This window comes from Coturnix japonica, chromosome 2 (assembly GCF_001577835.2).
Source record: "Coturnix japonica isolate 7356 chromosome 2, Coturnix japonica 2.1, whole genome shotgun sequence".
NCBI lineage: Eukaryota > Metazoa > Chordata > Aves > Galliformes > Phasianidae > Coturnix > Coturnix japonica.
Window position 1 is genome coordinate 134480502 of NC_029517.1, and position 14699 is coordinate 134495200.

The 14699-nt window shown below is 47.7% G+C and overlaps 1 protein-coding gene across 1 annotated transcript in view; it reads right to left on the bottom strand.

The window, feature by feature from the left end:
- Positions 1-3454: 3454 nt before the first annotated feature.
- Positions 3455-14699, bottom strand: part of SCRIB (scribble planar cell polarity protein) — an 80900-nt gene continuing 69655 nt past the window's right edge. The window contains exons 40-44 of the mRNA XM_032442604.1: positions 12519-12658; positions 12113-12150; positions 11312-11386; positions 8539-8590; positions 3455-5760 (exon numbers count right to left, since the gene is read on the bottom strand). Coding sequence (XP_032298495.1) covers positions 5600-5760; positions 8539-8590; positions 11312-11386; positions 12113-12150; positions 12519-12658 — 466 coding nt within the window. The 3' untranslated portion in view covers positions 3455-5599. The remainder of the gene's footprint in view (positions 5761-8538; positions 8591-11311; positions 11387-12112; positions 12151-12518; positions 12659-14699) is intronic.

Below are 14699 nucleotides of genomic sequence, written 5' to 3' on the forward strand. Positions count from 1 at the left end.
TTTTTTGTTGCCATAACACGTAGACCAGCCCTGCCAAAATACACCAGGAGGAAATCAACAGCACCTGCCTCTGCTGTGTCTCAGCATTCATCCTTCTGCTTTGGAAATCACAATGGGCTGGAAGAAAATAGTAGAATCACTTTAGGAAAGCTGCTGGATTTATTCCCTCCTTGTTGATAGGGCAGGGGGGAATGGTTTTAAACTGAGACAGGGGAGGTTTAGGTTAGATATTAGGATATTTTCATGCAGAGGGTGGTGATGCACTGGAACAGGTTGCCCAAGGAGGCTGTGGATGCCCCATCCCTGCAGGCATTCAAGGCCAGGCTGGATGTGGCTCTGGGCAGCCTGGGCTGCTGGTTGGTGACCCTGCAGATAGCAGGGGGTTGGAACTGGATCAGCATTGAGGGCCTTTACAACCCAGGCCATTCTGGAGTTCTATGATTCTATGGGTCCCTATGGTGCCCTGTGCATCCTCAGGGCATCCCTATGGATCCTTATGGCACTTAATGGATCCCAGTCTCACCCTATGGATTCTCAGGTCATCCTATGGATCCCTATGGCACCCTCTGGATACTTATGGCACCCTAAGGTGACCTGTGGATCAACAAGGTGCCTTAAGGGAACATATGCATCCTTAGTGCAGCTTATGGATCCTTATTGCACCCTATGGATCCTTATTGCACCCTATGGATCCTTATAATAGAATCACTGAATATCACAAGGTTGTAAAGGACCTACAGGATCATCTAGTCTAACCATCCTTCCATTATCATTGCTACCACAAGCCACTAAACCATCTCTCGTAGTTCCTCATCCAAACAAATGGCACTGCTGTGGATTCTTATTTATTCCTTCACTTAATTTATGCTAAATCACTACAATTGGAATTTGGATATTAGAAATTACTGAGGTTGGTAGATAAAGTCCTACCGTGTTTTTAGATAAATCAATACATATTAATATATAACCTGATAAATTTAAAGATAAATCTTTTTTAGATGTTTTTAGATAAATCAATATATAAATCAATATATATTAATGTTTTTTAGGTAAATCAATATATATTTTTAGATAAATCGATATATATTAATATAAACCTGATAAATTTAAAGAGCTCAGCAGTATTTCGTGCACTTGAGGCCTCCCATCCCAATTAGGATGGATAAGTTCAGACCTCTTTGGTTCCTGGTGTGGATATTCCCCATTCAAGGTATAAAAATGGAAATGTTTTTCCATCATGTTGAGTTGCAGACCTCCCATTTCCCCCCTTCTTTTGATTCTGTTTCTCTTTGTTTATTGCTTTAGTTCCTAATTTAGCATCATTAGAAAGTTAAAAGTGAGGAATTGCTGAATCAGAGCAGCAGACTCAAGCAAAGCCTCGCAGGTTTTGCTCCAGTTTCCTAACAAATCCTGTCTTTTGAACCCACTTCTGCATTGTCATCCTCTGAGAATTTCTGCATTGAATGACTGGTGGCAGCTCAGTTCTGTCGGTAGAGGTCAGCCTGACATTCTTTTAGCTTTCACTTTCCAAGTCCTGTAGGAAGACTGTCATTACATATAAAAACAGCATGAAAAATCCTTCAGGAAAAAAACAAGCTGTTTTGGTGTTTTAGTGTGTGTGTGCCTAAGCAAAGTGTGTGTTACTGGGGCAAGGAACGAATCCCATGCAGTGACCTCACTCTGCCGAGGATGTGGCTGATTTGTGACTGAGGGTGTTGGGAACTGAATCCTGTTGAGTGAACTCATACAGAGAGGAGGCACCTCTGGGACAGACCGAAATAACCCGTCAGGCACCATCCCAGCAGTTCTGATATGCGCCACTGGAGAAGAGGTGAACAAAAGGAATAATCATGTGTGACAGTTTCAGTATGTGTGAACCCTGTGCATTACATGTTCCTGCATCAAGCCACCGTGGCTGTCTAAGAGGCTTTACCATGCAGCAGCATTGCAGCAATGTGCTGTTGTGCTGGTGCCATCTCAGTTAAGATGTCACTTGTCACTGGTGACACATCTTAACTAGTGACAAGTGACAGGACGAGGGGAAATGGCCTCAAGTTGCACCAGGGCAAGTTCAGGTTGGATATTAGGAAGAACTTCTTTACAGAAAGGGTAGTTATGTACTGGAATAGGCTGAACAGGGAGGTGGTTGAATTGCCATCTCTGGGTGTGTTTAAGAGCCGTCTGGATGTGGTGCTCAGGGATATGATTTAGTGTAGGGTTGTTAGAGTTAGGGTTCTGGTTATAGGGTACTATGGTTATAGGGTACTGTGGTTATAGGGTACTATGGTTATAGGGTTCTGGTTAGGCTGCGGTTGGACTTGATGATCTTCAAGGTCTTTTCCAACCTGGGTCATTCTATGATTCTATGATTGTATATGCTGACGCAAATTAAACAGACACTTATTGACTGTTTTCAGTTCCAAGTGCAAACAGATTGATTTGAAATGATGCTTTTATTATAGACCTTGCAGAAGATGCAGTCTGTGCTCTGGTTACCATGCAGTCTAAATAGAAAAGCAGAGAAAAGAGGAGTGAGAATTAAAGAAGAATGAGTTTGGAGGGGCCTGGGTCGGGGGAAGGGCTGCAGAAAGAAGAAATTGGCTCTTTAAAGGTAAGTGAGGGATGTTTTGTTGCTCTTGTCAGATAGAGCTGCATCTCTGTGACACCATGTCCCTAATGGGGCAGAAGGATTTTCTGGGGCCTGTTACATTGTGGGGTGGAATTACCAGGTCACAGCCTGAACCAAAGGTTGAGCACCAAATGAGAAGGCACAGCTAACCCAGGGAGCTCAGGTGCAAGCAACGCACCTGGAGCCTGGATCCACCCCTCCTCACCCTCATTTAGGGGCTGGCAGCCCAGGGAACAGCATCTCCTAAGAATGTGGCATAGGGACATGATCAGGCTTTAATTTGAGCTGAACGTCTGATTGCAGCTCTGTGTGTTCTGTTTGGAAGTTTACAGGTATTCAGCGTGATTGCGGCTTACAGCAAACCAAGTGGTGCAGCTGGTCAGACAGAACGGCCTCTCCTCCCCATCCTGACTTCCCATTCCCTCTGAAGCTTACAGCCATCAGTTGTAGCACCCTGTCCTGTGGTTTGTCCCATTGATTTTCAGTGATAGAAACTACTTTGTAGCTCTTTTGCTGCATGGTGGCTTCCGACTCTTCCTGATTGTTACCCATGCTCTGGTACTGAGCCACACCATTTGGGCCATTGGCCACGTCACATTTTGGATGAATCTGCCCTGATATTCCATGCTGTACCTTGTAGGGGTTTCACAGATGTTTGCTTCCCTGTTGGTTCCTATTACACCAGCAGCTCCCATCTCAGACTTCATTAAGCACACAGAGGCAGGAAAATGACCGGTGTGTTTGCTGGATTATGGGTTTGCTAATAACGAGAACCAAAGTTTAGAAACTGCAGACTTCGCACGGGGCAAATGGAACAACTCGAGGTTCTAAAACGTAAAGTAAACTTTATTATCCTTGAACCACAAAATAGATTTCTTTGGTTGTACAAATGTCACTAGTTACAGTCTTGATGCGCTAATTAATTTTCCCTCAGAGTCTCTCAGGAGAGAAGGGGAGAGAACCCAGAGCCTGGCAGCGGGTACCAAAAAGGGAAAGGAGAAAGAATCACGTTAGTCACCAAAACAAATCCAAGATTGTTTCCAAAACTGCTCTTGTTAAAAAGCATATGCTAAAATTAGGTTTCAAAAAGGAAAAGCTCCAATTGCTGATGATGGAAGCAGCCGTAGCGGCAGCTTGAGATATCCGAGTTCCCCCTTCAGAGCCCTGTCCAATTAAACCACGTGGAGTCAGTTCAAATGAGTTTGGCATGAAGGGAGATTCTCAACCATAAAAAAAATGCATCCAGTCAGTCAGCAAATGCATGAGCAGAAGTGGCTGCTGCTCCCAGGCCACGTCCCAGGTGAGGTTCAGCCCTGGCCTTACTGCTGGAGTTCAGCAGAGAGCACCAATGGATCTGGATGGACAGATCAAAGACTGCTGAACTCTGATGCCTTTCTCTGTATTGGAGGCTTTAACAAAAGAAAACCCAAACCAAACAAAATCCATTAAAAAAAAAAAAGAAAAAGAAAAAAGGAACAGGGATGTTTTAGTTCAGTAGTGGGCAGTAGAGCAGCAGAGACTGATCAGCTGTGAGCAGCACCAGCCTCCTCCACGTCTGTAGAGCACGCTGGATGCAAACTGCTCACAGCCACTGTTCCATGTGTGGCAGCCAGGAATCACACCCCCATCCTTTTTTCATTTTTTCTTTTTTCCTCTTGCTCAGACAAGCACGTGTTTGCCCCGTCCTATGCAGACAGGGGCCTGAAGTCAACGTGCTGGCAGAGAGCAGCACCGTGTGCTTATTGCAGGTTGTTCCCAGATCCATTCCACCCCACCGTGCTCCCTGTCTGGCAGGCAGTCACTCCTTCAGACCCCATAGGCACCCTCACAACATCACCTATCATCTCACAGCCAGCGGGACTCACCCACCAGCATCCTACCTGTAAGACCCCATTAGTCCTAACCTGACCCCAGCAACGCCACTTCCTACCCTTCCCCATTACCTGAATCCTAACCCCCTACCTTATTTGCTGTTTACACCTCCCACCTCTGCCACCGTATCCTAAGCCCTCGCTATTCTGCTTGCTATTGCTGCCATACACTCACATTGCTATCACTCCTACAGCTTTTCAACTCCTTTCTCATTCCTGCCCCCATTCACCCCCATGTGATGCGGACAGCTGAAAAATACCCATTCCTGTCTGACACCCAGTGGTTCACACTATGTGCACACCAAGATGTGTGCCCGGGGTAGATACCCGTCTCCCAGGACAGTCAAACACTGCAGGTAGGAGCAGTTCCCTGCATGGGACAGATGCTGCGCTCACAGAGGCAACGGAATGGAGCTGATGCTTCCTGGAGCTGGCACAGGCTCCGGCTCATTCAGTCTTCTTTGAGCACACAGGTGTCAGTGTCAGAGGGAGGCACTTCACTAAAATTTCTTTTTTTTTGTTCTTTTTTTTTCTTTTTTTTTGCCTCCAAGCTTCCACACACTCCCAAAAGAAAGTGAGGTGACACAGTGTGGGAGGTGGAAGAAGATGCTTCTTGGCAAAAGACTGGAAATTAAATAGGAGTGAAGGCTGGAACTTCCTTCTCATTCAGACCAGAGTAGAAGCTCTCATATTAACCATTAAACAAAAGATCCGAGTTGAGGAAATAACAGCTGGAGCCCAACACACTCACACTCTATGTTCTCCTTGTCCTACCACCCCCCTCCCCCCACACTATTTACAGGCTAACAAACTGCAGCTGCCTTCTGTCCTACCCACGCTTCCTCTAGGTTAGCCATCCATCAGTCCCGTGCCATCCCATTTGGGGTTAGGACGTGCCCCAGTGCGCCACTGGGTGAGAAAAGTAGGGCGGTTCACAGCCTTAAGGAAGTCGGTTGACCACAACACTCCTGGGGTGGGTGCTCAGTTCCATCCGGAGCCCAGGAGGCAGCGCTATGGGCAGTCTGGTGCTACTCCTGGAGCACGGGAAGTTCAGGAGCCCCATGTTGGGCCATCCCAAAGCCCAGGAGCTTCGGATCGCCTACGTCGGGACTGCGGTCTCCAGGCTGCGCCGGCTGTGTCGGAGTTTGCGTTTGCTGCTGTACAGAGCCATCTCTTCAAGTGCAGATGCAGTTGGTGTTGATGAATCACGTGTTAATAGCATCTCCTCCTCCTCTGGCTGTCCATCTTGCTCCTGAGGAACTGTGTAGATAACAGAAGCAACAGGTTTAAGAGGAGGTGCTAGGTTTAAGTGTACGACTGGTACAGTTAATGATGGCACCATGTGCTGAGCTGTAAATTACAGTAATGCCATGCCCAGAACTTCTAGGTGATCTGTACCTGAAGCGCTATTATTTTCTGGGAAGGAAGTGGCACTGCTCAGCAGGCACCTTCCCCCAGCACCCAGGATTCACCAAAAATGGCACAGAAATGCCAAACTTTATGAATAATCAGTTCCCAGAAGGGACAGTGGTACATGCTCGTGCTCGAAGCACTGCAGTAGTTCCAGCAGAGTGCTGAGTGCTGAAGAGCAGTGCGAGTATCAGTATGGTACTGAGAGAGGCGAGCGTTCTGGTTTTGCTTAATGCTGAAGTTGGATGACTAAAGTCCTTTCCGTAGACTGCGTTTTGGTTCCTGCGCCAAAGAGCCTCACCACAACAGCCGCCGTAGCAGAGCTGACCCTCAGTTAACGTGGTCTGAGGTTTTTCAGGATGAGTTTTGCACCTGCAGTGCATTGAGCTTTTACGTACCCCAGAAAATCCATCCTTTCTGAAAATGTGGCTTGAACAACTTCCACGAAGTATTTGTGTAAAAAGGAAAAAGCTTCATGAAGCCACAGAATTTTTCCTTTTAGTTCCTGAGAAGCCCCTCTGAAGTCTCTGAATTGAGTAAAGAACCTCAAATACAGAAATCTATCAGGCCAGAGGTGGGCAGTCAGAGGTGCTGAGCTGTACTTAACGACCCACCCCCTGCCCTACAGCCATGCTCATAGCAATGTCCCCTTCCTTACAGTCACCAGGTAGGAGCATTGGTTATGATCCAGAACCCTTTCTGAACTACTACGTAGCATCAACCTGCTGTTTGAAAAGGACTTGGAGCCATGAGAACACAGGTAACCAGTGTGATGTCTTGGAAGGGTGCTGGGACTGACAGCCAAGGGGCTCACTTTCAAATAAAACTGGAATAAAACAGAGGCACTGGCAGATTTGCAGAGAGATGTTCAAGCTGGGCACAGGACTCAGTGTGGCCGGAGGGAGGTCACTGCTCTTAGACCTGGTGGAATTTGCCAAAGGAGCCATCAAACATGCAAATAAATATGATCTCAACACAGCATACTGCATTCTGCTAAAAACCTGTAAACTGTTCTCAGCCAAAGCTCTTAATGAAAATAAACTGCTGTGGGATAAGAAGACACATCCTTTAGTTTGTAAGTAAGTAGTTAAAGCAGAGAAAAATCACAGGAAGAAATGACCTGCCCTCACAACATGCAGCAGCTGTTTGTAGCCGGCTCTGTGTTCTGTAACTAACGAGAAAGAAGTGATGACGACTGCACTGAGCAATACTACAGATCACCCCACATTGTGCACTGGGGCAGCCAAATGGAACTCCACTCTAAGGGCATTAGGAGCTGACAGAGATGGCTGGGCAATAAATAACGTGGGAGGTGGAAGTTACTGCAGATGTGTATACGGATTCAAGAAGTGAACAACTCTGAAATTAAAGCCTCTGGTTTATGGAATACAAAACCAAACACAGGTTGCAGTTTGGAGCACTGTTCTGGAAAGAATGACTTTATGCTCCTTTCTTTTATGCTCTTCCTTAAGCACACCAAGCAGCTCAGTGTCAGACCATCCCAAGCCTTGTGCTGACATTGTGCCTCTGCTTTGTTGCTTTTGCTTGAAGTTCAGGTTCAGTATAGGAAGTCTGCAGCTCTGAGTTAATTCTGTTGTCATTAGGAGGAGCTTTCTAAAAACATGAACACGCTTCCTAGAAATGTCATTTCACTTTTTACTGTCAGATATCAGAACAGATGGGAGAAGAATCGAGCTTAGAATGGATCACCTTGAATGAAAACCCCCAGATTTTCATTTTGGAGGCTCACACTGCAGCATGAGGAACAGAAGCTACTCCCAGAAAGTACGTTTTTGTTGAGCATCTCTGCAGCAGAATCCCCTTTGCCAATGTCCTGTGTATGGATCGGCCAGCTGGAGTGGAGCCTTTGCTAAGAGTGATTTGCCAAGATAAAACTGACAACTGAGCTGTGTAAAATAGAAGAAAAACAAACAGCTGCAGAGCAGGCAGAAGACAGCCAACATCAACTGCTGAATGAGAGAAAGGCACTATTAAGGAGAAGGAACGCCCTGCTGTGCTCCACTACAGCACCTGGAATGAAGCAGGAGATGGTCTGAGCTGTCTCTTGTGGCTGGGAACACAAAGACATCCTGCAGCCAGCACAGTAGGAAGAGATACGGAAGTCAAAACTTCAATGAAGTGCTTACTGTGCACAGAGCTCCACAGGCTTAGACCGGGTGAGTCACCTCACCCAGCTCCATCCAAATGCCCTCCAGTGCCAAACCACCTGCACTGCCTAATAGCAGAAGGGCACAGAGCAGTCCCTAAAGCAGCCCCTAATGATGGATGCCATCCCCTTCACAGCAGCTGCCAGACACCAGGCCTTCCCACCCACATTCTACCACCACTCTTCACTCAAGAGCACAACGCAAGGTTAGGCATGCTTGTAACAAACGGTTCTCAGCAAATTAGCCATTAGAAAGCACAATGCGAATATCCTACCCAAAACTGAATGTGGCGAATCTCAAGGTTTCATTCTAGAATGGACAAAAAAAAAAGGACAATGCTTCAAGCAGCAAGAAAGTGAGGTCCTCAGGGCTGACTCCACAATCAGGCCGAGACGAAAACTCTAGAAGCACGGATGGGATGTAAGCAGTACAGAGGAGTCTCCATTGGCCATTGGCTTACCTGAGTTATTTCTGTCCTCGACATATCTGAGGTCATCAGCTGCATCAGGCGACTGGAAAGAAGAAGAAATGAGCTTTCACCTCTGTAACAGCAGTGACAGGTAATTTCCCCCCCAAGCCTACAATTGCACTACAAGAAAAGCTTTTGCCTCAAAGGCTCTGGTGGTCCAGCAGCCACAGCATGGCCCTCACATTCAAATTTGCTGCTGCAATCAAGCAGCCCATTGTCTGAACTGTGAGATGTCTGCCCACCACAGCCCTCCTATTACTTTGCCAGGGGAGTGAGGAGGGAATGCTAAGTGACAGGAAAGGCAAAAAGCATGAAGGCTGTTAAAAAGGAGCAGAAACACGGGAGGGGACTAATGACACAGGACAGTGATATTTCCTTGAGGGTCCTGGATCCCAGCTCTGCGCCTGCACCGCTCTCAGGCTTCTTAGGCAAAATCAGCGGGTGTTTTTTTTTCTTTATTTGTGGAGACTCCACAACTTCTCTGGGCAGCCTGTTCCAATGCTCTGCCACCCCTACCATAAAGAAGTTCTTTCGTGTGCTAGTACAGAACTTCCTGTGTTCAAGTTTTAGGCCGTTACTCCTTGTCCTATTGCTACAGATCACTGAAAGGGTCTGGCCTCATCCACCTGGCTCCCACCTCCCTTTAGAAATTTATAAATACTGATCAGATCCCCACTCAGTTTTCTTTTCCCCAGGCTGAACAGACCCAGGTTACTCAGCCTTTCCTCATATGGGAGATGCTCCAGGCCCTTCATCATCTTTGTGGCCCTTGGCTGGACTCCTGGGAGATCCGTGTCTTTTTGGGACTGGGGAGCCCAGAACTGGACAGTTTTCTAAATGTGGCCTCACCAGGGCAGAGCAGAGGGCGAGGAACCTCAACTGATCCATCCTCAATTGATACTTGAGGTTATTCCTTCCCAGCCGCAAGACTCTACACTTGCTCTTGTTAAACCTCATCAGGTTCCTCCCTGCCCAACTCTCCAGTCTGTCCAGGTCTTGTTGAATGGTAGCACATCCACTGCTCTCCTCCCATCTACCCAGCCAGTGATGGCATCACAGAAGGTTGGTACAGCACGATTTCCCCTTGGTAAATCCATATTGACTACATTTGACAACCTTCTCTTCCAATTGCTTGGACGTGGCATCCAGAACAAGCTGTTCCATCACCTTTCCAGGGACAGAGGTGACAAGCTCACAGTTCCCCAGATCCTCCTCCTTGCCCCTTCCAAAGACTGGAGGGACACTGGCCATCTTCCAGTCTTTAGGCACCCCTCCCACTTGCCAGGACCTTTCAAAGATGACAGAGGAGTCATGTTCAGCAATCATCTCTGCCAGTCCTCTCAGCACACGTGGGTGCATCCCACTGGGGCCTGTGATGTGTGTGCGTTGATTTTGGCTCTCTGACCAGATCCACCTCAATCAAAAAAGTCTTCCTTTCCCCAGACTCTCCCTCTTACCTCCAGGGTCTGGGATTCCTAATGGCCAGACTTGGCGTTACAGACTGAAGCAAAGTAGGCGTTCAGAATCTCTGGTCTGCTCAGTGTCCCTTGGTACCACCTCATTTAGTAGGGGACCCACATTTTCCCTAATCTTCCTTTTACTGTTGACAAGCTTTACAAAAACCTTACTGTTCATCTACTGTTCTCCATTTGCACTCAATACTTACCTGAGCTTAGCACTTCAGAACTATACAAACCAAGCCTAGCACTTCAGAACTATACAGATGTTCTCACAAGAGCTCAGTATTCATTTTAATAATGTCAAACTCTTATAAAAACTCTGGCCACTATTGATCCAAATCTTTCTTTTGGAGAGTCACCTTGTTCAGATCAAGAACAGCAAGCAGGAACTCCATTTTTCTTGTAGGATAAAAGATGAAGGCTCTATGCACAGCTATGAGAAGTGCAAGAAGCCCTCCTCACACATCAGATTTGCCTATTTTGTGCAAGAAACAACCAATTTGGGAGGACACCTTTTAGACCTGAGAGGTTTGTGACAGCAGGTTATAGTCCAGCATGTCAGTATTTGCTGGCTCTCCATGCACACAACGAATATAACTGCTGGTATCTGCTGAGTGAGCTTCACAGGAAGCTTAAAAAAATACTAAGAGCCACACATCATCTGCTCAAACCACTTGTCACAAACACAATCAGGTAACGACCCACTCAGACAAATACAAAACAGGCAGCACAGAAATCACAGGGAACGTCACTGAAATGACAGAGCAGCTTAAATGAGGTTTTTTCCTCCCACAAGAACTTTGTTAATGCACTTATGCCCAAAATACGATTACTTCACGATGATGGTAACATCTACAGCAGAGCTAAAACTAAAACAACTCAGCTCAGCTGCTTCTGGGGGAGGCTGCCAGATAATTCCAGCCTGAAGTCAACATTAGCTCCCATTTGCAATCTGTTGGCAGCCTTTCCTACAGCTTCTCCTTCCCTTTTAGCTCTCATATTTCACTCAAAAACATTTCAGGATCAGTTAAGGTGAAGATGTGGTCGCTTTGTATTTGCAAAGGCTTTGCCATCACTTTCAAAACCATCTGGACCTACTTTTTAACACCTGACCAATGCCCCCAGTGGCTCCCCAGAACAGCACGGCCAGCTCTCATTGCCCCAAACATGAGGGGGTCCTGGGGAGGACTTCCTCACTCCATTCAGCCTCTGCAATGAGGGTCGTCACTTCATATGCAGCACTTCCACTAAATCAAGCCCTGACCAATCCGACAGCAGGCAGAAATTCAGCATGCAGTGAATACCTGGATTTCGTAAACAGGTTTGGAGGAAGGAATAGCAGCAAATTCCCGGTAGTCAAACTTCTTTTCAGACATGGACTAGAAGGGACAGTAAATGAGAAGAAAGAGAAAAGAGAGAGTGAGGGGAGAGGAATGGATGGACACACAGCAGCATGCTGGGTGATCTATGGAGAGTTAGGAGCAAAGCATCATTCACGGTTAGTGTCAGTGGTGTCTGGATCCGGCCTCTGGGAAAGAAGGGCATCCCGGGGACACTGGGATGGATGGATGCTGTGCTTTGTCCATCCTGCTGTCAGGGCAGGTGCTCCAGGTTGCACAGAAAACACAGCGTGCTCCAGTGAACTGCACGTACACAGCAGCTCAGGTAAGAACAAGATTCCTGGCTGCTCTGGCACAGCTGGCCCTTAATTCAGAGCTGGCTGTAGTGTGTGACCTTGGGCAGAACCACATCCCACCGTTCTGCTGTACTGATTTTCTCAGTTCTTTGCAACAGTGTCCTGCTGGGTTTATACAGCACTTACTTAGAAAAGCAAGATGCTGATTTCAGCTTAAGTTTTTGGTTTTATGCTCCCGAGGAGGAGACAACAAAACAGAGAAATGGAGAACAGACACGGCTGCATGTTTGTAAAAAAGGAGCTGTCTCTGTCAATGGCAGAGCTCCATGCACTGCCCTCCTCACAGCTCTGCCTCAGGCTAAGCATTGAAATGGGGACTTCATGGCCCAGATGCACGATCCACACCCAAAGTGAGTAACTGAGAAACCCCAGGATCACAAAGAGAACAAAAGCAAAGAGTGTGTCATACCAGCCTTCCTGGTGAAGTGACGTTCCTGGGACTGCAATCTGCAAAAGATGAGATAGAAACACTTTTTATTGAACGTCTGTGTAATATGCAACACACAGCCCTGTCCCTTCCATTCAGCAGTTATTTAAGTGTGATAAAAGACCAGGCTCACAATAAACACTTTAAAAACAAACGCCTCCTTCCTGTCTTTTCAACTCTGCTCTCCTTTCCCAGAACCAGCACTTCAGTGTTTTGGTCTCTCATGTTTTCTGTGTGTCAGGAACATCTCCTGTGCTGAGAAATGTCCTGTGCCCACGCAGGCCCTTCCAGGCTCAGATGAACGGAGAAACTGCATCCTGCATATCTGCATTCAAGCAAGTTAACCTGGAGAAGCATCGTCTCTTCCTCCGAAGCTGCTGTACGTTACCTTCCAGTGGTGTTGGTGACGGGGTAGGAACGGGTGAAGGTGACTCTGTCACCTGCTCCAGGGTGCTGCGCTTCTTTCCCTCCTTGGACTTGGCAATGACCATTTGGGCTTTAAGAGCATCCTGCTCAAGGGATTTCATCCTGTCTCAGAAAGGAGGAGAAAAAGACATCAGATATTGCTTTCTCTGTAAGAGATTAATGCCCTCTTCTGTGCCCAGCAGCTGGACCACAGTCAACCGGCTGAGCGCAGAAAAGCCAGATGAACCCTTGGTTCCCCATAGCAGGCAGACTTTCAGAGCAGGAGAGAACAGCTCGGTTTGCTGTCATCAGCCATTACTGTCCTGAAATGCACACGTTGTCACGTGTGCTGAGCAGAGCCTGGAGCTCAGCATCAGCCCACTGAGATGCTGCAGGCCTTCCCAGAGGTGCCGTGTATGACAGAGAGCAATTCAAACTGAGGAACACGGAGGGGAACTGCCAGGGCTCAACGAGTAGCTGAGTTTTCAGGGCTTTTCTCTGTGTTCTAAAACCACACTTTATCCCTCTGCTGCCACTGGGACATTACAAATCACCTCTGAAAAAAGGGGTTCGGCCCTCAGAGACGTCAGCTCCCCCCCAACCAGACAGACCAGTGTCCCCCCATCATTATCCCCACTGATTGCCAGTAGACCGTGGTACCTCAGGGGAATAAACTCCAGCACCACTGAATCCTCCCTACCCCTCTAAGGACACAGCTGGGAGCACGGTGTTAGGATGGGGGACACAGACAGGACGGAGCATGCAGCTGGCAGGGGTGGGGCTGTGCACACCTGGATTGGGTTCCTGACCCAGGGGTTCTCGAGGCGTGACTCTGCACTGGACTAGGCATCTGAGCCGGCCTGGCCCCGGGAGCAGGAGCCCATTGCCGGGACTGGTACAGCTTCCTGGCCAGATCCTGCTCGTACTGTTTAATACTGTCTTCAAGAGTTGAGGATCTGAGGAGGAGGAGGAGGAGGAGGAGGAAGAGGAGGAGGAGAAGGAAGAGGAGATGATGGTAATGAACATTACAGCGGACAAATACAGGGAAAGAAAGAAACAGATACAGGAACATACCCTGGCAAGGAGAAATGTATGTCTGAGAAAGGAGCAGCTATGATTGCAACAGGCTCCTACACCTGGTCCTTCCCAACACCAACTGCTGCAGAAGGAGCAAACCTGCAAAGGGCAGCCTGGGATGATGCACCCAGAAATGCTCATTTCACAGCCTGCATGTTTGGAGGTGGCCCCCTTATGTGCTGGGAGGACTGGAAGCATCAGCAGACCAACTCACAAGGCTCAGCAATGGCTGCGAAGAGGTGTGTGCGTGTGTAAAGCAGACTGATGGAGTACAGCGTATAAGTGCATGTGTGTGCATGCACACTTCACCACCTCCATGTACACTGCACACTTATACATATCCGACCATCTGTTAGCGCCTTTGTTTGGCCATTGTAAAATGGGATCACAGAGCACACTGAGTCAGAAGGAACCGAGGAGCACCAAGTCCAGCTCCTGACTCCATGAGGGGCAACGTGAGTGTTAAACCACATCTCTAAGAGCATTGTCCAAATGCTTCTTCAGCACTACTGACAGACTTGGAACCGTGACCACCACCCTGGGAGCTGTTCCAAGACCACCACCTTCCTGTGCAGAACCTTTCCCTAATCCCCAGCCTGTCCCCGACACAGCTCCGTGCTGTCTCTTTGGGCCCTGTAAGAGATCCTAAGTTGGCTGTGAGCTGCCCTGAATGAGCTGCAGGCTGCCATGAGGCCTCCCCTCTTTCTCCTCTAAGCTGCTCCTCATACATATCATAGAATCACAGAATGAATATCATAGAATCATAGAATAGAATATCTAAGTGGCTGCTCCTCATACATATAATAGAATCACAGAATGGCTTAGGTTGGAGGAGACCTTAAAGATCATCTAGTTCCATCCCCCCTGCCTTGGGGAGAGTTGCCAATCACCACATCAAGCTGCACAAGGCTCTGTCCAACCCTGCCCTGAATGCCTCCCGAGACGGGGCATCCATAATTTCCCTGAGCATCCTGTTCCAGCACCTCACCACCCTCTGAGCGAAAGATTTCTTCCTAACATCTGAACTAAATCTCCCGTCTTTTAGCTTAAAGCCGTGTCCCCTTATCCTGTCACTATCAGGCGGTGT